The sequence below is a fragment of the Nansenia antarctica genome (assembly GCF_963989245.1).
Source record: "Nansenia antarctica genome assembly, chromosome: 5".
In the NCBI taxonomy this organism is placed as follows: Eukaryota; Metazoa; Chordata; class Actinopteri; order Argentiniformes; family Microstomatidae; genus Nansenia; species Nansenia antarctica.
In genome coordinates, this window is record NC_137690.1 from 56520391 (window position 1) to 56541248 (window position 20858).

Sequence of the window (20858 nt, forward strand, 5' to 3'; positions counted from 1 at the left end):
TTTTATTTTTATTTTTTATTTTATTTTACTATCCTTCTTTTTCTGTATTTTTTTATGCTATATGTAAAGCACTTTGAATTGCCCCTGTTGTATGAAATGTGCTTTAAAAACACATGGAGGGAACATATGACAGCTATAGGAAACCAGGCATGGTGGCGGTGGCTTCGCAACAAAGAGATAGTGTCTTCCCTTCTTCGCTCTCCATGTTCCACTATTTAATTTTAAATAAACACATCCACCTTAACCCAGGAGATGAATCGTCCATCTGGCGGGCATGCAGCAAAACCTAGTGGCCACTTGTGGTACCATTGTAGTTCTCACTTGGAATTCTGCTCAAAATGACCCAATTCCCCAATGTTGGCCTAATTCGAATGGCAAGTATTGTTCCTGGCCAAATCTATTTCAAATATACAAATTCATACCCTGGCTTTCATTTAAAAAATTTATAGACCAGATTGGAAGATAGAAGCATTTCACTCACTTTCTATAAAGCGGTCATATGGTAGCGCCTACACCAGCCAGGGCAGCCAGCCAGAACACGTGCACAGAATGCGTGAGCAGTGAGGAAAACTGATAGAGCTGCTACTACAACAGTACATTATATTCGATTCTCTGTGCAGTATAGGCCATTACATGTAGCCTTCTTGCGTTGTTCTAGATGAGAGTGAAATCTGAGCATGTTCTGTAAGAGGACAGAGCAAAATAGCGAGGAGGAGGTATGCATTCCATTAGCGGATTAGCAACACAAGCTACTTCCATTGAAATTAATCGGTTGAAGTCAGACTTCAATGTGTCCATTCTTTTACAGTCCTTTCTCTAACCAGCAGACCGGTGTCAGTCTCTCTCAGTCTCTTTCCCTCTCTCTCTCAAAACACACATATACACACGTACATGCACACGCACACGCGCACACACACACACACACACACACACACCCACACACACACACACACACACACACACACACACACACACACACACACACACACACACACACACACACACACACACACACACCCACACCCACACCCAAAAAATCATCAAGTGACTGTGTGAGCTGTTAAGGTGTGAGTCTTTAGCGTGCCTGGACAGAATAATTCCCCTTCATTGCATGATTTTAACAATCTCATCAGAATGTGGTAAAAGGCACTGGTGTGGAATGTCATTACCTCCCTGGAGAGGGCCAAATAGGAATGACCATGAAGCAAATTGCAAAGAGGGCTTTGCCAACATTTATTCATCTGACATGTCCACAAAAAGAAAATGTAGCCTCTGGAAACAGGAAAACTCTCGTCCTCTGTATTTATTCATTGAATCCGCCAAAAGAGCGGTTCCAGATGAGTGAAACAGGTGGTTGGGCACCGGGTTAGAGAAGGAGGTGTACACACTGTAATTTAGATGGCGCAGAAATGGAAGCTTGTGTGCTTAATTGTCCTTAAAATGAGCCTTGACCCGAGGGGGGTAGCGGGGGTGGGGGCCGGGTTTGTGATTTTGTCTGCCGATATACCAGAAAAGTGAACTGCTGGCCAGAGAAGCCATTTATTCCCTGGTGGTTCAGACCTGGCTGGGAGAGAGATGAGTCAACACAATTCTAATGCAGTGTCCCCCAAAAGTGGCAATCAGAGCAGCTCACATACCTATGGGTGGCTGTCAATCACCCAGCCAATCAATGGGCCACCGCAGGGCTCCTGTAGCCTCACTGGCTGACTGGGAGAGGACACAGACAAAGAAAACACCCTCAAGGTAGGTATAGAATAATAGTGGCTAACGGACTTAAATGTATGTCTCATATTTTTGTGTCATTCAGTGCTCATTACTGCTTCATGCTTCATGCTGTACACAGTGTACTGTGTACATAGAGACACTGTACAAGCTAGAATATGAGCATCTGTGGTCACTTTGGCCACTTTAACCATGTGTGGCCCCATCCAATCTGTGTGTTCACATTTCTCTACACCCTAGCTATTTGTGGACCTGCGACAGCTTGACATGGTCACACATCTACTGTACTCGGAAGAGGCATTCGATGATTCACGAGGAGACACGGGAAAGAGAGAAACATTTTCCCACAAACTCTGAGCACACTCTGAGCACAGAAATGATTTTGCAATATTATGTGGCGTTCAATAGCTCTACCTAATGCCCTTCGACTGAAATAGTTTAAAGCCAGTGTCACAAAGGAAGTGAGGTCTGGGAGAACATAGGCTCATAGCAAGTTTGCATAGCATAGCAACTGCACCCCTCCATATCTGCCCGCTACCGAAAGATATACATGCAATAGGGCCAAGCAGCTCCATTTCCTTGTGGTCCTGACATTTCTGCTCACAGCGTTTTAATGTCATGCTCCGAATCTGCTCACTGAAGGGTCTGCTCCTGAATGGACGACCTAGCAACCTGTCTGACGATATGCCAGGAGGCTATAACAGGTTGGAGGCACAGGGGTTTGGTTTGGGGTTGGGGGGGGGGTTAGAGGGTGTCAGGCTTACAGTAGTTATCATAGGAGGTACTGTAGAAGTAATAGAAATATTGATACAGGCTCCTGTCCTGCCTCACAGCCAACTGTCAGGTGCCCTCCAGCTGCAGCCACAATCATGGAGGTAATCAGGCTGCAGTTATGGGATCTCAGACTGGGTAGGGAGAGAGGCGCAAACCTCTACTCCTCCGGCTTGGGGGTGGATAAAAAAAGTGCTGTATCAAAGTCCATACAGAAAAATGCCTTTAAATTGTCATCCTTGTCCTGGTTAGTATGGGGCTCATTGAAAGAAATAGAAGCCGCACACTCAGGTTACAGATGCAAAAAGTTGTCGTAATAAACCACACTTTTTGCATCAGGAAGCTGAGTGTGCGGCTTCTATTTCTTTCAATTGGAATTTGCTCCGTTGCCACACCTCACCTAGATTTTCTGCGGTGTGCGTTCTCTTCTTTTGGGGGTAGTGGTGGTCGAGTGGATAGTGAGTTGGACTTGTGATCGGAAGGTTGTGAGTTCAAATCCCGCCTGAAGCCACACCACTACTAGTGCGCCCTTGGGTAAGGCACTTAGCCCTCAGTTACTCCAGGGGGAATGTCCCTGTAATTCGTAATTGTAAGTCGCTTTGGATAAAAGCGTCTGCTAAATGGCAAAATTATTAAATTATTATTCTTTTCGATTTAGTATGGGGCTCATACCTTGCCAAGCAGTATCACACATCCAATGGAGCCATGTGTTATGCAGGCCTAATACTGTAGGCCCAAGTAGACCAAGAATACACCGAATCTGCTCACTGAAGGGTCTGCTCCTGAATGGACGACCTAGCAACCTGTCTGACGATATGCCAGGAGGCTATAACAGGTTGGAGGCACAGGGGTTTGGTTTGGGGTTGGGGGGGGGGTTAGAGGGTGTCAGGCTTACAGTAGTTATCATAGGAGGTACTGTAGAAGTAATAGAAATATTGATACAGGCTCCTGTCCTGCCTCACAGCCAACTGTCAGGTGCCCTCCAGCTGCAGCCACAATCATGGAGGTAATCAGGCTGCAGTTATGGGATCTCAGACTGGGTAGGGAGAGAGGCGCAAACCTCTACTCCTCCGGCTTGGGGGTGGATAAAAAAAGTGCTGTATCAAAGTCCATACAGAAAAATGCCTTTAAATTGTCATCCTTGTCCTGGTTAGTATGGGGCTCATTGAAAGAAATAGAAGCCGCACACTCAGGTTACAGATGCAAAAAGTTGTCGTAATAAACCACACTTTTTGCATCAGGAAGCTGAGTGTGCGGCTTCTATTTCTTTCAATTGGAATTTGCTCCGTTGCCACACCTCACCTAGATTTTCTGCGGTGTGCGTTCTCTTCTTTTGGGGGTAGTGGTGGTCGAGTGGATAGTGAGTTGGACTTGTGATCGGAAGGTTGTGAGTTCAAATCCCGCCTGAAGCCACACCACTACTAGTGTGCCCTTGGGTAAGGCACTTAGCCCTCAGTTACTCCAGGGGGAATGTCCCTGTAATTCGTAATTGTAAGTCGCTTTGGATAAAAGCGTCTGCTAAATGGCAAAATTATTAAATTATTATTCTTTTCGATTTAGTATGGGGCTCATACCTTGCCAAGCAGTATCACACATCCAATGGAGCCATGTGTTATGCAGGCCTAATACTGTAGGCCCAAGTAGACCAAGAATACACCAGATGCAGTTAACTTGAAAGGGGCCTGGGTTTCTTCCATCTTTCTTCACTCTTTACTACTCCGTGGCAAATGAAGAGAGAACAATCTGCACACAAAGCTTCAGAGCAGCTTCTAAATTTCACCAAGTGCTCAGAGACATGCTGAGTCTACTCTGCAGCTACCGGTGCAAACAAACACATCTTAACAATGATTAACTTTTACTGCTAACAAAATAGGGATCTACAAGCTGATATGCTCTATAAAAGAAAACAGACGTTTTCAATTATGGCAAGACAGAATGCATTACAGGGTAGAAAACTAAGCTCCCTCCCCGTTCAAGCAGGCAATTATACTTTAGTGCTCCACCGGTTGGGGGGGGCTGGATCCGTGAGGTGATCTGTCAGAGAAGCAGCATCCTGACACATGTCCAAGCTGTGTAATGCCAGCCAGACCTTCCTAGATGCACTGTAAAACTAGGGCTAGGAGTTCATGAAGTACTTAGCCTATAACTAGAGCCTGGAGCTTTTCCTGGTCAGATCATATGGTTAAGTAAAAACTCCTTTCCCAGAGTCCTTGTGTTACTGATGGTGCTGAGACATTCTTTTCAGCAGGTGTTAGGCTAGCTACATGACTGCACCGTGCTCTGTGGTTGTGCTGCTGCTGAGAGCGACTGAGTCAGGGGAGGCTGGTGGAGGTAGAAATCTGTCCCCCTGGTTGAAGGAGGCTGTGAGGACCCCCTCCAGCCACCTCACCCCCCTCCAACCACCTCACCCCCCTCCTTGCCTCTCTCATGTGTGACCAGAAGAGAAGAGCCAGGTGTGCATCAAACACACGTGTTTGACACCATTCCTCATTCCGTTCCATGCATTACAATGAGCCCGTCCTCCGATTTCTACCTCCACCAGCCTCCACTGGACTGAACACATGTGCATGTTGTCCCCCCCCCCCCCCCCACCCCGATAATGGATCAGCCATGGACTACGGGGTTAGTGCAACCCAGTATAAAACAAATCAACCACCTCTCTCGGATGCTGCAGGGTGGCATTCCAACCAGAGCCGATTTCCTCTCCCTCTCCTGAACGACAGTCTGGAGCTCCCTTCATCCTCCGCCACCTCTCGTCTCATGCTCAACCTCCAGTCAAGTGTTTAAACATGAATCGAGACTACACAGCACAAAAGACAACTCTGAGGGAGAGAGAGCTTTTGATCATGAGGAATATCTAATGGAGGAAAATCTACACGGGTTGCAGAGGAGCCAGAGCACACCAAGCAGGAGGCCATCAACACATCTGGAGGTTCGACATTAAACAGGTATCGAAACAATGCGAGCAACACGTGTAGAAATAGACTGTTTTGCATACGCCAATGTAGAAATAGTGTTTAGAGCGTGGACGCTTCTAAACAACCACTAACCATTATACTTTGTCATGTGTCACTCAGCCACCTTAATGCCCCCCCCCCACCCCCACCGCCACCACCACAACCACAACCACCCATCCCCCACCCACCCCCCGCCTCCTCAGAAGTCGTGTCTGTTCACTTGGCCCCTTCATCGTTACAAATCTGAGCCATCTGGCCTACCGGCCGCCCATCCAGATGCCCTACCCCCTTCAAACAGGATGTCTTACATTTCCCTTTTAGATTCGGATCTCTTCTGAAGACTGACACACGCACACGCGTACACCTCCAAAGAATCATGTGAGGTCTAACTGGTCATGGTTTCCGGCTGTTTCGTAGATCCTAGTTTTAGAGATCTGTGTGTGTGACGCGTGCCGCCATTTTTACTCTGGGCTGCTGTAGTGAGGTCATCAGAGGCCTCCCCCGACATGGCCCTCCTGCACCCTGCTCTTGTAATACACGGTCATTTACATACTGATACTCTATCCTCTGTGTATGCCGCACACTCACACGAGACTGTGTCGCCCAACGTCTTCCGAATGAGCCCTGAATTTTAAACAAAGGAGAGTGTGTCTTGATGTTTTTTTCCTTTGCACGTGCATGTGTGTGTGTGTGTGTGTGTGTGTGTGTGCGTGTGTGTGTGTGTGTGCACTTATGTGTGCCTTTTTTTGATAGAGATTTCTTTTCTGATGATTAATTCACTTACAAAGAATCTGGTTATGCACAGTGAGGAGCAGGAGTAAGAGCAGGGGAGGGGGTGGGGGGGGGGGGGGCATGGCACCAGATAAACTCTTGTCAAGCGAGAGAGTGGCATCTGTCCTCCTGGTTGAAGGAGGTTGTAAGGATCCCTTGCCTCTCTCATGTGTGACCAGAAGAGAGGAGCCATGTGTGCCTTTAACACGACATGAGAGGCTCTTTTACATAACCCCACAGCCCTGGGCATGTGTTGCACCATTTACCACCGGGAGATGGAGGAGAGCGAGGGGTGGGGGGGGGCAGCATGACCAGTACTCTGGGCACAGCTCTTCTCTTATAAAACCAGTCAGTCAACTATGAGTCGAGATAGGTAGTCAGTCAGCTTCAAGGACAGGGGAAAAACTCATAGTAAGCGCTGACAAATGACAAATTGTATGGCAATGCATGGCCCAGCCACACACACACACACACACACACACACACACACACACACACACACACCCCTCCCACACACACACAAAAGAAACACCAGCATACTGTACCAGCGGCAAACCTGACAGATACAGTATTAAAGCCTGGCTGCTAGGGTTAACGTCCATGTGATGGGGAACCTACAGTATTTCTGGCTGCAGTGGGTTTGGATGAATGCTTGGATCAGTCCCTAAGTATAGAAACATATGGAGCCACGCTTGGCCTGGCTCACTGGATCACACACATGAATTGCAGTCCAGAAAGCATAATGAAATGCAACATTCTCTTCCAATTTCACCCACTGTGAGCTCACACAAAGCAAGCAAATATAGCCTACACACACCACCAGACCATGACATATCCTGTGCTTTTGAGGCAAACAAACACGCACACACAGGCACACACACACACGCATACACACGCACACACAACCACCTGTGCCGTTCCGTTGGATGGTGGAAGTATTGAAATGACACAACCAAAGCAGCTACTGTCGCTGCTCTACTGTTAGAAGCTGAAGATAGCTCTATCTCTCCGATAAGCATGATTCCCATTTCCTCCACTCTCTGTGTTCTTGCTGTCACGCTGTCTATCTTACAAGCACAAGCATACACACACACACACACACAAGCACACACACACACACACACACACACACACACACACACACACACACACACACACACACACACACACACACACCTGGCAGATGTGAAATCAACTTAGAGGGCGACCTGCTGAGCCACACAGAGCGTGGCGGGGCCTAATGCAGTAAATCTAATCGTCCTGGTGTTGTCCCAGCGTGGCCCGTTTGGCACCTGCTCAGCACTGACTCATTATCCTGACTTAGACCTGGTTAGAGGAATCAGCCCCACTGCTCCATCCTGGGTCCAAATACATACAAATACAAAATACACACACACAAGCACACACACACACACACATAAATAAATACAGTGGGGGAAATAAGTATTGAACACATTATGTCCAGTAAATGTATTTCCAATGAGCCTATTCAAGTGAAATGTGCACACGACTTTGGTATTAACTCAAACAATCCAGACTAAAAGTCTAAACATTAAAGTCCATATGTAAATAAAGTGATGTATCATAAAGTGGAATGAAATAGGAAAAAAGTATTGAACACACTAACTGAAATTAATTCAATACTTAGTGGAGAAGCCTTTGTTGTAATGACAGCTTCAAGGTGCTTTCTGTATGAAGTAACTAAAGTGTGCTTTTGGCCCATTCCTCTACACAGATTGTCTTTCAATCTTGAAGATTGCGGGGGGGCCCTCTTGTGAATCTGGATCTTCAGATGCTTCCACAAATGTTCAATTGGGTTTAAGTCTGTGACTGACTGGGCCATTCCAACAAGTCCATTTTCATGTTTTGCAACAATCTGGTTGCAAAGGTCTTGAGAGAGCTCTTTGCTTTTACCCATCATTAGATGTTTGTTGTGTGGCACCTTGGTAACAAAAAAAGACTTTTATAGCCCATCAATATATTCTAACCCAGATTACATTAATTAGCACAGATTGGAGGTAGAGTTCCAAATTAGTTATGGTTTTCAGCTGGTTCCTTGCCTTTCCTTGCTGTGGTGTACTGCTTTTTCTTAGTGTGTTCAATACTTTTCCTGTTTCATTCCAATTTATTATACATAACTTTATTTACATATGGACTTTAGTGTTTAGATTTTTTCTCTGGATTGTTTGAGTTAATACCAAAGTGTGGAGCAAATTTCACTTGAATAGGCTTATTAGAAATACATTTACTGAACAAAATATTGATGTGTTCAATACTTATTTCCCCCACTGTATACCCACATACACACATGTTATGCATACTGTAAATACACACAAACACACCCACACACACACACAGATATACCCACATACACACATGTATACACATATGTTATGCATACTGTAAATACACACAGCCCTAAAATATTTGGCCTCACACTGTTGAGCAAGATGAAGTCTTTAAATGTGTGTTGCTGAAAAATATAGTGTGAGACCTAAACATCTAAATTCCAAACACAGTACAATCAACACATAGTACGAGCTCAGATGGACCTCTCTCTAAACCCAGTAAATATAATGCAGAAAAAAGACTGTTTCCATGGCAATGCAGATCTCATAAAACCCCAGAACTCTCCTAAGGAGAGTTTTGTCCAGATTTTGCAACGGTGATATGTGTGCCTAGTTTGCTTTGGTTTTACAACGAAATAGTTCATGAATCACATGTATAACTCAAGATGGAGCACCACAGTCAAATTCACACACTGCTAGTGTGTGGGCTGCAGCCCGGAACTTGGATGCATCCTGTGTTCTTTCAGAGGATCACCTGAAACCCTTGAAATTATCTACAAGTAATAAGAAGTATTTCCCTTAGATAAAAAAAATAATGTATAATCTATTGTCTATATTCCATTTCTAGCATTAAAAATAATTGACAAACGTTTACAAATGTTAGACAAAAGGTGTTAGTGATTATGGAGACAAAGTTATTTTAATTCTCCGTCTTATCCATCTGACATAAACCATATCACGTTAAAATAATGCAACGCAAAATACACACACTAGTATTCAAACTACCCATTTCATATTCCGGTTCTTATTTGATAAATAGACAGCTCTTTAATGTAAATGACTGTACATTGAATCACGATGCGTTGGCAGTCAAATAAAGGACCGCAATGCAAACTCTTCCCCCCTATGGCATTTTGAATACGTGATCATCATATCAGAGAATACAAAGCTTTCACTTAGGCTTTCCCTGAGCCTGCCTGTCTTTAATGGCGGCGAGAGGCTCTGGCCATCAGCAGGGACAGATAGGGGGGCCTGCGGTGGCGGTGGCAGAGGCACAACACACAGCACAGCACTTGTGCTGACGGCGCAGCGACAGGTCGTCAGGGAGATGATGTATTGCCGTTATTCTCCTCCTCCGTCTCCTGTATAAGCAGTTCCAGGAGCCGGAGCTCGGGGGCACAGTGAATCATCGGGAAGGGCCGGGTGAGGAACCCTCCACTCCCGTAGGGGCCAGTCACACAGAGGCCAGACTGCCCTCACTGTACACTGGGGGAGGGCTGGAGACTAGGCTGCTGGCAGGCTAGGCTGCGGGCTTTAATGCATTAGAATTTGATGTGTGTGTGTGTGTGTGTGTGTGTGTATCAGAGTGTCCAGAAGTGCTCAAAAGAACACACAAAAAACCTCCTGCCAAATCTCCTCCTCTCCATCTTTCTTTGGCTGGCTGGCTGGCTGGCTGGTTAGTTGGCTTTCAAAGGAGAGAAAGTGCTCCCATTAACAATTTGCTTTAATATTGACACCCCCGCAACAATGAGATCTTACAAGTTTAATTTGTATGAGTAATGTATACCCTGGAGTCAATTCTTATGGGCCGAGATATTATTCAGAAGGCAAAAAGCATTAAAAATATATATATATATTAGGCTTCAGAAGTTTCAGAAGTGATTTCGACCGACAAATGTAATAATATGAGGTTGTAGACTTTTCAATCACTGCAATGACTCGTGCACTGAGAGCAAAATAGAACTAGATTCTTAATTCCATTCACGCCTTATCAAGCATACAGAACCTGTGTAAGTAAGAAGGAAGGAAAAAGGAAAAAAATAACTGCCCAGATATATCTGCTCTGTCTCTGGAGAGAAAAGCAGAAGCAGGAGAGAGTCGACTACGTCTCGAGGGCCTTCTCATCCACACAGCTCTCGCCAGACGCCATGATCAGCACTTTCTCTCATCCCTCTCTCTCTGGGGCGCGGGGCTCATTTTGGGCAACTTCAAACTGCTGCAGTGTTACTGCTGTCTGGCCTAGGGGGAGTGGGCTGTCACGTATACATCTGGCGTATTAAAAACTGAGTTGGGAGTGGATAGAAACGACACAGCGAGCAGAATCAAACTGAATTATACAATGGCGAAACTACTAACAGTTTCCCCCCCCCCACTCTCTCTCTGGGTGGATCTGTAATCAGTGGGGACTGGATACAGCTGGCAGCCATTAGAGGAAAGTGAATTAACTGCACGGTTAAGGTGAACACATTAGAGGAATAAAGTTGTTGGCACACTGCCGCAGATCCCAGTGGAGGGATCGGGAAGAAGTGTGTGTGTGTCAGTGATGATGCCACCGGATTGCTCAATCATCATCAGCATAATTATCTCCCGTCTTCCCATCGCTCTCCTTGGTCTCTTTGTTAGAGTTGGCTCGTAAATTCATAGCTAACAAACTTTCCCTGAGCTGATGCCAACAAACATAAACAAACGTGCTTGGACAGGCATGTACACCTGCATATGCACACACAGTGCATACACACACACAACACACACACACACACACACACACACACACACACACACACACAGTTTGTTGTTTATTTGTCCCATTAATCAGTGTCATTGCCAAGTGTTCCGGGAGTTTGCTGTCAAAAATCATCCACAGGAAGGGCTGGAAGGGATGTACTGTACCAAAGACACAAACAAAAGGATGAAAAGATCCACATAACACCACTACACTGGACTGAGTTCTCAACTTCTCACTGCAAATGGGGAGGACAGGGGACATTCCCATTAGCTGATAGAGAGCTATGATAGTACGTAATTATGAGCAATGGTTTTTCAATAGGCCTGTCTTTTAAATAGAATGACACAATAATGAAGTATTGCATGCCTCAGACTGCTCATAAAGGTTATCAAATCTATCACATGAATAACGATTGGAAGAATGGAGAGAGTGCGGTAATTGGATGATTGGAAATAACACCAGTGGTTCTAGAAAATTGGTATAAAGGAGATTTAGAACATTGTGTGAATGCTCATTAAAATCAATGCTTTATTTCCTGATGAAAGGGGGCAGTGGCCCATTCAACCCCTGTGTGTGTGTGTGTGTGTGTGTGTGTGTGTGTGTGTGTGTGTGTGTGTGTGTGTGTGTGTGTGTGTGTGTGTGTGTGTGTGTGTGCGCGTGCGTGTGTGTGTGTGTGTGTGTGTGCGCGTGCGCGCGCGTGTGTGTGTGTGTGTGTGTCTGAGCGAGTGCATCTACAATATGTAGAGCTGTGTTTCTTGGGAGGACAAAATGCACAAAATATCTCTATCCTTATATGCCAAAATATCCAGGGTCTTTAAACAACAACAAAAACTGTGGAAAACTGCAAGACATCACAGACCTGGTCAGAGAACCAGGATTTATATACACACAACTGATGGTTAGAAGGTACAGTATATTCCCCTGCTTTTGAGAGGAGCTGTCTAGCTGTTCCTGGAGACTTGCGTTAACACGTTTAGCATCGGCTGCACATAGAGACAAATGGGACCCATGCGTTCATCTGACTGGGTAAGCAGAAAAAAGGGCTTAATTGCCAAAATGTTACAATACACCCAATGTGACAACCAGGCTGAAAATAGTTATTAGGTATAAAGGGAAGGACAGCATGGCTGAGAATGGGTATGGAAGCAGAATATGACTGCAAAAACCTACTTGTAGGAAGCACTGCTTCTTTTTAACATGGGAAGTAAGGACGTGAAGGAAAGTGGTCTTCAACTTCTTCACTGAAACACATTTGAACGGGGAGGAGAAGAAATGTGTTATTGTATTCCTATTGTATATGCCAATATATTTTTGTTGGTATTTTAATTGGTATAGTTCTTAAGATATATATTTGTATTATTCCACCCCTCAACTGCTCCAAGCCCATCCCACCTCTCTCGATATACCACCCTCTATTCATTTCCTTGTGCCATACATTTTTCAATGTGATGTCTTACATTGTTACTGAAACTGTTACACAGATTTACTTTTTGCAAAAAAATATTATTATAATAATATAAATAAAATGATCATAAAATTATTATTGATTGTCCGTTAGATACTAAGTTAGTGTAATATGTCTCAATATAACTTATATATAACCCCAACCCCCACTCACCCCACTCACCAGTCCTGACTTTTTCTTTTTTAATACGTGGTCCACCTGCCACAGTCACACAGAATCCTATAGGTAGCATATACTTTGGATTTGTGTTCTGTTTGGTTTCATTGTGGGTAGAGTTGGTGGGCATGTTGGGCGGGAGGGGTGAACACAGAGACCTACTCTGAAGGATTTATTAGTCACAGGCAGCAGTACACCAGCCCCCTGTCACTGAGGCCCAACTTCAAAGGGCTGCTGCTGGTGAGTCAGCAGGCCTCCACACAGTGTGTGTGTGTGTGTGTGTGTGTGTGTGTGTGTGTGTGTGTGTGTGTGTGTGTGTGTGTGTGTGTGTGTGTGTGTGTGTGTGTGTGTGTGTGTGTGTGTGTGTGTGTGTGTGTGTGTGTGTGTGTGTGTGTGTGTGTGTGTGTGTGTGTGTGTGTGTGTGTGTGTGTGTGTGTGTGTGTGTGTGTGTGTGTGTGAGTGAGTGAGTGAGTGAGTGAGTGAGTGAGTGAGTGAGTGAGTGAGAGAGAGAGCGAGAGACAGAGTGAGATCGATCATTTCATATTCAAGTCTTTTGCTTGTGATATCTGTAGTTGTGCATACTGGATGAGAATATGATATATACATGAATAGGTACAGTAAATAGCTAGCTTGACAATAATGAGGAGCAATGGTGAGAATATGTTCTTTTAGAAGGCATTGATTTTCATTTACCCTCTTTGCACCATACTGTAGCTTGCAGCGTTTATGGGCTTTATATAATTAAACATGAGCTATGCCTGGCAGAAAACATCTCATGCTGTCATATCTCATGTTGAGCATATGTACCATTCTAAGCAGTTCAAATGCACCAAGATCAATACCCAAACAAATCATGCTCAAACTAGCCTCGGATGGCACAGTCTCTCAAAAGACAGACATCTTACATTTCACAAGACAGAGTTTGTGGCAAACAACCAAGAACAAATTCATCCTTTCTTCACGAGAGTTTCACACTTGAGAAGGCAGCAGCAGCAGCTATAAATACCCCCATCAGGAGTGGGATCTGAATGTGTGAGCAGAGCTGGTCTCATATCAGCAGGAGAGAGTCTAAAAATAGCAGCCAGCCAGCCAGCCGACGCCTGCATCTCAACTGGATTTCATTAGCCCTGGAGAGTCTCTCCTTCTCTCCCTCCCTTTCTCTCTCTCTCTCCCTCTCCCTTTCTCATTAAGAACATGCTTACATAGGACTTTAAGGTGGAGGTAGGGATTAATTTCTGCTATCACAATGTATATATGGGTAGTGGAATGGATGCAGACTACTGTACATCATTAATATCTACTGTAGGTCGTTATGATAACTTAATATCAAGCAAATAAAATGTAGGCAATTTGTGTAGGCCTTGCATTTGGTCCAATGCGGCACCCTTGCACTCATCTGCTGAATGGCTCTCTCCAGTTTGAGGATAAACACCATTAAGACTAAAACATCCTCCTGCTATGGATGTAGGGTTAAAGAAAGATCCAAGGTCAATCCTGACCTAAACAGACACTAGGCACACCAATAGAACTAATCCCAGGCTCCTGTATTCAGTCTTCACTGTTAAACCCATCTTAGACTGTCTACCCTTCCTTGTAACACACGAAGGATGTTTGTGGATTCAAAATTGTATCCTCTCCATATTAAATCCCGTATAAAAAAAGGCAGTTAAAAATAGCCACGTTTTCTAGCTTCACACGCACCCCAGACATTTGTGGTTTTGAAGATAGCGTGGGTGGCGTCTGAGGGGCCTCGCTCCTTTAATATCACAACTTCCCTTGAAACGCTCCTGATGCCATCTGCCGAGGGAAGATAGGTTCATAGGGAGGGTAAATGAATGAGTATGCCGCAACTGCAGCGTTATAGTGAGTCATTGCCAATCACAATGGTGGCATTATTACTTTTTCTCTCCTACTCCTGGCCAGTCACTCAACTCCCTCTCACCTAAATCCCCAGAAGATGGAGCTGGGGGTCCAATTCACACTGTTCTGTCCACTGCTATTTGAATCATATAAACACACAGGCTTGGCTGGCTACACCAGAGATCCACTTCTACACTGACGCTAAACATACGCAGAGATTATCACACACACACACACACACACACACACACACACACACACACACACACACACACACACACACACACACACACACAGACACACACACACACACACACACACACACAGAGGTCAGGAAAGGGTACTCTCCCTTCAATAAGAAGAGTAAGAAGTTAAGAGACAAGGGAGCAAGAGAGAGAAATAATAAGACAGCCAGACAGGCAGCAAATGCAGATAGTGCAGTGATTTCAAATGACTCATTGAAAATGTGCAAATAATTTGTGAATAGAGCCTGTTTAAAAGCAAGACCTCCTTAACCGGAGACAGTCCATCCCTCTGACAGTGGTTAGATATCCCCCGAAAACATCAACACTTCTGATTTAGTAGGGAAATGAAAAGATGAAGAGTAACAGTGAGCAATGAAAGGTCAAATAAACATGTTCAGCGGATTACGCATCCACTGTTGATTTATTGCTTATTCCCTCAGAATCTCCAAGCACACGCACACACAGACTTGCCAACAACAGCTCCCCCTGTGGAAGAAAACATACGCAGGCACACGCACACACACAAGAAACATATTGCACTGGCATTTCCAGCAAGCAGGTGGTGCATTCATCAGTAACCAGTATAAGATATGCAGAGCCAGAAAGAGGAGAAATGTAAGGTAGTAATGAGAGGAAAAGAAAAGTTCACCAGGTGTCTCTGAGCCAAATATCACTGCATCCTATTGCAAATGTAATCAGTGAAATCAGCAGGGTACAACATTCTGGGAGCTGGATAAAGGTGGTCTTTACAAAAGCACAACAGAGAATACAAAAGGGTCATTCCATGTCAAATCAACAAGGCATGACACCCCGCCATTTCAGATTGCTATGAAACGGTTTCTGGAGGACAGGATAAGTATTCCTGCATCATTATTTTATAGAAAAATGGTTTCATCCATGAGAAATAAGACAGGGTCCAGACAGGACAAAAACCTGTCAAAGTGTTCTTAGTGGATAATGCTCGTCTAGCCCCTACTAACCTTTTGGACCACGCTGGGTTTTGCAGCAAATTCAATACAGCAACCAAAATCCAATATGGCTGCTATATATAAATAAAACAAAATAATGATGCAGGAATACATATCTTATCAGTTTCTAACTATAGAAACCTTTTCAAAAATAGTGTCTAAATAATTTTTTGTCAGTTGATTTGACAGGGAATGATCCAAAAGTAAGTTGTTATGTAGCAGATAGGGCTGTCACACGTTAATTCCTGCAACAACCAAAAAAATCCACAACGCATTATTTTTGTTAATGCCTTCAACGCAACTTCCCCAGTTTGGATCATCTTCTTTTTTTTTTTGCTGAGTGCCCACATGGATTCCATTTATGACATGCAACAGACCATCAAATGACAACCATAAACCAACATGCTGTAACCACATTCGAGTCTGCAGTGTTTGGTTTTAACGTTGTCTCACGGTTATTTTCCATCGTTTTTCCATGGTTGGCACAAGATAGTGAATCAATATCCTTTCACATACATGTACACAATGTTTCGATTTAGTCATGACTGTACCATACCATAGCATACCCATGCCGATACACAACGATAAAAACTAAAAGATAATGTTCGTACAACGTTAGTACAAGCAGCACGAGTCCCACACAGCAATCCAATGCGTAATTGCCCTGTACCAGGATTACCTCAGACAAATTGTCAACACTAGCATCTTCTACGAACTGTCATTCAAACTTCCCTTTTCAACGAGCTCGGCCACTAATAAAATTGCCGGCTTAATACGTACTGTAGAGGGAGTAGTAATACGGGGAATTAAGAGTAAAACTTCCTCCTCTTTAGATTCACCATGTGTTATGGCTTATGTAATATGGCCAGAGGCAGGAGGTATGAGAGAGGTAGAAGGGGAATGCTGATGTAAGCGGTTGGTCAAGGGGCTTTGAACCCTGCATATGCAAAGCCAGCCCAACAGGCCTGACTCAGGGATCGTTAGAGGTGCCGGTCAGTGCTGTCCACAGCATCACTCAGCTTTCACAGCCTGGTCACTCCTATTTTCAGATACACTGGGCATTAGACTGTAAACCTGATGACCATGTGGTGGATCAGATAACTAAGGACTAAAAACTACTGTATTTTCACTGGAGAGTCTCCATTGAAAGTGGGATTAAGCCTGGGGTTTAAATCTAGAACCCCTTTCACACATACAAGCCTTCCCAGTAGATTCCATGCAATTTCCTGTGTCGGCTTATATGTGAATTTGGTTCGCTCCGCTGATGTTTCGGAGTCGACTAGTAATCACATCAGCCAAAGTAGTGATGTATATAATTCTACATTGATGACCATTGTATGGCAGCAAACCTTATCCAATGCAGAAAATATAACAGGCTTCCGAAGTTTGCGACCATCCACCACGATGAAACCCCCGTCTTCCCCCGGCCTGTGACCAACCCTCCCGGCTAGCCTGCTCACACGCCGTGGCTCCACGGTTCTTTGGTGGAAAGGCATTTTTAACAAACTCCCAGCGAAAACACGAAAATCTGTGCTCACTGCATTTGCCAGTTGAACATAAACTTAACTATTTCAATGCTGCTATTGTTTGCAAAGTTACAAGATCCTTACATCCCGCCATATTTTTCAAAGGATGCAAAGTTCTAATGTTCTAGAGACGTTGAAGTTGATCCCAAAGTCTGTTCAAACCCAGGCAGCGAGACCAGCAGGAAAACACAACTAGATCTTCTATAATTCTAACTGGATAGTACTTCAGTGCAGTGCAGTACACCCACACCAGTCAGCAGGGAGAGAGCCTGCAGCGCAGAGCGTATAGCAATATGTCTAATTGAGTTAACTGGTATTATGCTCATCATCACAAGTTCTCCCATACTGTGCTTTTGGACTAGTATAGTATGTTTATATCAACGGTAATCAAGTGCTTTAGTTGGCGAGAAAACTTGGTGATTGGTGCCTGAACATTCCCTGGTCCGTCTCCTTTCACAGCTGTCCTGCATCTCGCAGTCAGCAGGGCAGAGCGCATAAGAACTGCCCCAGACTCCGAATATCGCTACTACTAAATATAATTCCACAACTGGACACTATTTCACTTCCAATCATAGTGGAGGTATGATATATGGCAGATACGGTATATGGCAGTCTCACGCACCTGTCTTGTTCGAATCACGTCTACTATGTTCCAGTTCTGTATCCAGTTGAATGCGTGATTCAATAAGCCTGGGGCAGCCAACATAATTCCAAAATGGATAGTAGGTTGTTTCCAATCATAGTTAGCTAGATTAGTTACTTAGCTAGCTTACTTACTTATCAAATGTACATTTTGTGATATAGACGCATTACAGAGAAGTGCACACACACCGTCTCCTCTCAGCTGTCCTGCATCACGCAGTCAGCAGGGAGAGCCCGCAGTGCAGAGCGCATAGCAATAACTAATTGAGTTAACTCGTATTATGCTTACCATCACCAAGTTCTCCCATACTGTGCTTTTGGACTAGTACATCAACGGTAATCAAGTGCTTTAGTTAGCAAACGAACTTGGTGATGGTAAATATAATACGAGTTGACTTGCTGGGACGAGACAGGCGCGTGAGACTGTATATATATATATATATGCCATATATCATACCTCCGTTTTATATGTATTTATCATCATATTTTTCAATATAAAATGGAGGTATGATATATGGCAGTCTCACGCACCTGTCTCGTTCCAGTTCTGCATCCAGTTGAATGCATGATTCAAGTAGATCGCGCAATCCGGCAATGCCGACATGTGAAAGGGAGCAACACGGCAATCTACCGTCATTTCTGTCATGTGTGAACGGTGAAAATGACGGGTTGACACGGGATGGCATTCCATGGAATTTACAGGGAATTATGTGTGAAATGGGCTTAAGACAGCGTATAGTGTATCTAAGTGTATTTAAGATAGTATGCATGTGTAATACTGTGTTAGTGCTATCCTGTCTAAATGTCTGGCAATAGCCTATATTTAGCATGTTCAAAATGCAGTTGATTGCGTTCTGATATTTCATTGTGTGGGCTGTAACAGCAACATTATCAGTCTGCTGCTGCTGCTGCTGCTGCTGCCGCTGCCATCTGAGGTAACTGAGCGCGCTCAGATGAGTTACAACGGACGGGTACGTTCACCCCTGTAGTCATCACAGACAGAACTCAATGAACCTGCGCACCCAACAGCTCCGATACCCACCCTATCCAGCACCGCTCTCCCCTGGTGATGACAAACCCCATGTGATTGGTCTTGGCAACAGGGTGAAGAGGCAAAAGAACACACAAACACGCACGCACACATGCACATTCTGACACACACGCACAGGCACACGCACACACAGACAGAGTTTCACTCTAGCCCAACTTTTCCCTGACTCCCTGTGCTGCTGTCACACAGAGTACTGTTCATCAGTTCTGCTCATGTCCCCCACAGATCAAAGACCACCTGCACCCTTAGAGAGACAGGCCACATTAACTCAGCGCACCTTCTCGGCTTTGTGTGAAAAGCTACAGTTAGCCTGTCTGAAAGCAGCAGCCTTACCTCGGCTCCTGCCTTTCAAACACGCTCACACAAACGCACCATAATTACCCAAAGAGGCTCATTATCTATCTGCAGCATCAAAAAGTGAGCTGAGAGACAGCAACATGGAGATAAAACATCCTCTAAAATGCTACCCGCCAGGGAATGCAAATGAGTGAACTGTCAACGGAAATGAATAAAGATAGAAGTGTACTTTGTGGGTGGAAATGGAGGTGAATAGCTTGTCCTACCTTTACGTGGTTGTACTCGGCTTTGCTGGACTCGCTGCCGAGTGGCTTGGTTTCAGGGCGAGGTTTGAGGACCTGTCGCAGCGGGCTGGAGATGGGAAGGCCCGTCACACTGATCCCATCTGAAATTATGTCACAGTTTTAAACAGTTAGTGCACACACACATACACACATTGTACAGGTTAGCAGCTGTGGTAGCAGCTGGAGGTAGAGCCGGTGTCTAATGATCGCAAGGTCGGCGGTTCGATCCCCGGCTCCTCCTGTTCACGTGTTGAGGTGTCCTTTGGCAAGACACTGAACGCCAAATTGCTCTCAATGAGCGGGCCGGTGCCTTGCATGGTAGCTTCGCGCCAATGTGTGGGTGAATAAGAGGCCATTCTAAATCGCTTTGGAATAAGGCGCTGTAGTGCAGTCCATTTACCATTAACCAGTTCAGTGCTTACACATTGTGATCTACAGTAAATCTTGTGAACAGAATGAGCAACAGTAGCCTTAGCCTATCATAATATCATATAATCCTTCTTATTCAGAGCAAATGCGTATTAGAGATATCAGCTGAAGAATGACCTTGCCTAGAGCTTTTGAAGAGCATCACACAGACATCAAGCACTACCGAAGGGGTTACTAATTTCAGCTCACGCTAGCAAGAGTCCTCGAACATTACGTGAGCACTCGGTCTCTGACGTCAGTGGAAACATATCTGTGTCTCCTTGGAGAATAGCCCTCCGTAGGACATATTCTGGGCCACAACGCACACAGCAAGGAGAGATAGAGAAGGGAATGATTTGGCTGAAATAAAATTCACAAGCCCCCACCAGCTGGGTTTTCATATTTCCCGTTTCTATACTCCAACAGAGACTATTCTCCTGTCTAGCTAACTGCTCAATCCACAGATGATATATAGTCCTAGTATTCATCCCTCGGGCTCACAACCTACTATATTGGTACTAGGGTTGGGCAGTTATACGGTTATACTGTATACCACGGTTTTTGAAAATAGCAACGGTATTTGTCAATACCATCATAAATCTCGTCCTATATATAACAAATGCCTTAAGAGTGTTTGTCCAGCACCACTGTCTATGTGGTGGAAGCTGCTATGAAAGTGATGACAGAACCTTTTGTACACAATGTAATTTGTCAAATAAATAACCTGTCAAAAAAGACGTGTCACGTAGGGTTGGGTATTTGCAATGATGTCAATACCAATGCTGTCAATACCGTCATACATATAATAAACAACTTAAAAGTGTTTGTCCAGCACCACTGTCTGTGTGGTTGAAGACGCTATTGAAAATTATTATTAAATTGAACTTTTTGTAAAAAAATAATTATTTGTCAAATAAATACCGGTAACCTAAAATCTTTAA

At 44.5% G+C, this 20858-nt stretch overlaps 1 protein-coding gene across 1 annotated transcript in view; it reads right to left on the reverse strand.

Moving 5' to 3' along the window:
* trappc9 (trafficking protein particle complex subunit 9) overlaps positions 1-20858 on the reverse strand; it is a 203413-nt gene that overhangs the window by 108958 nt on the left and 73597 nt on the right. The window contains exon 16 of the mRNA XM_080532446.1: positions 19492-19610. Coding sequence (XP_080388572.1) covers positions 19492-19610 — 119 coding nt within the window. The remainder of the gene's footprint in view (positions 1-19491; positions 19611-20858) is intronic.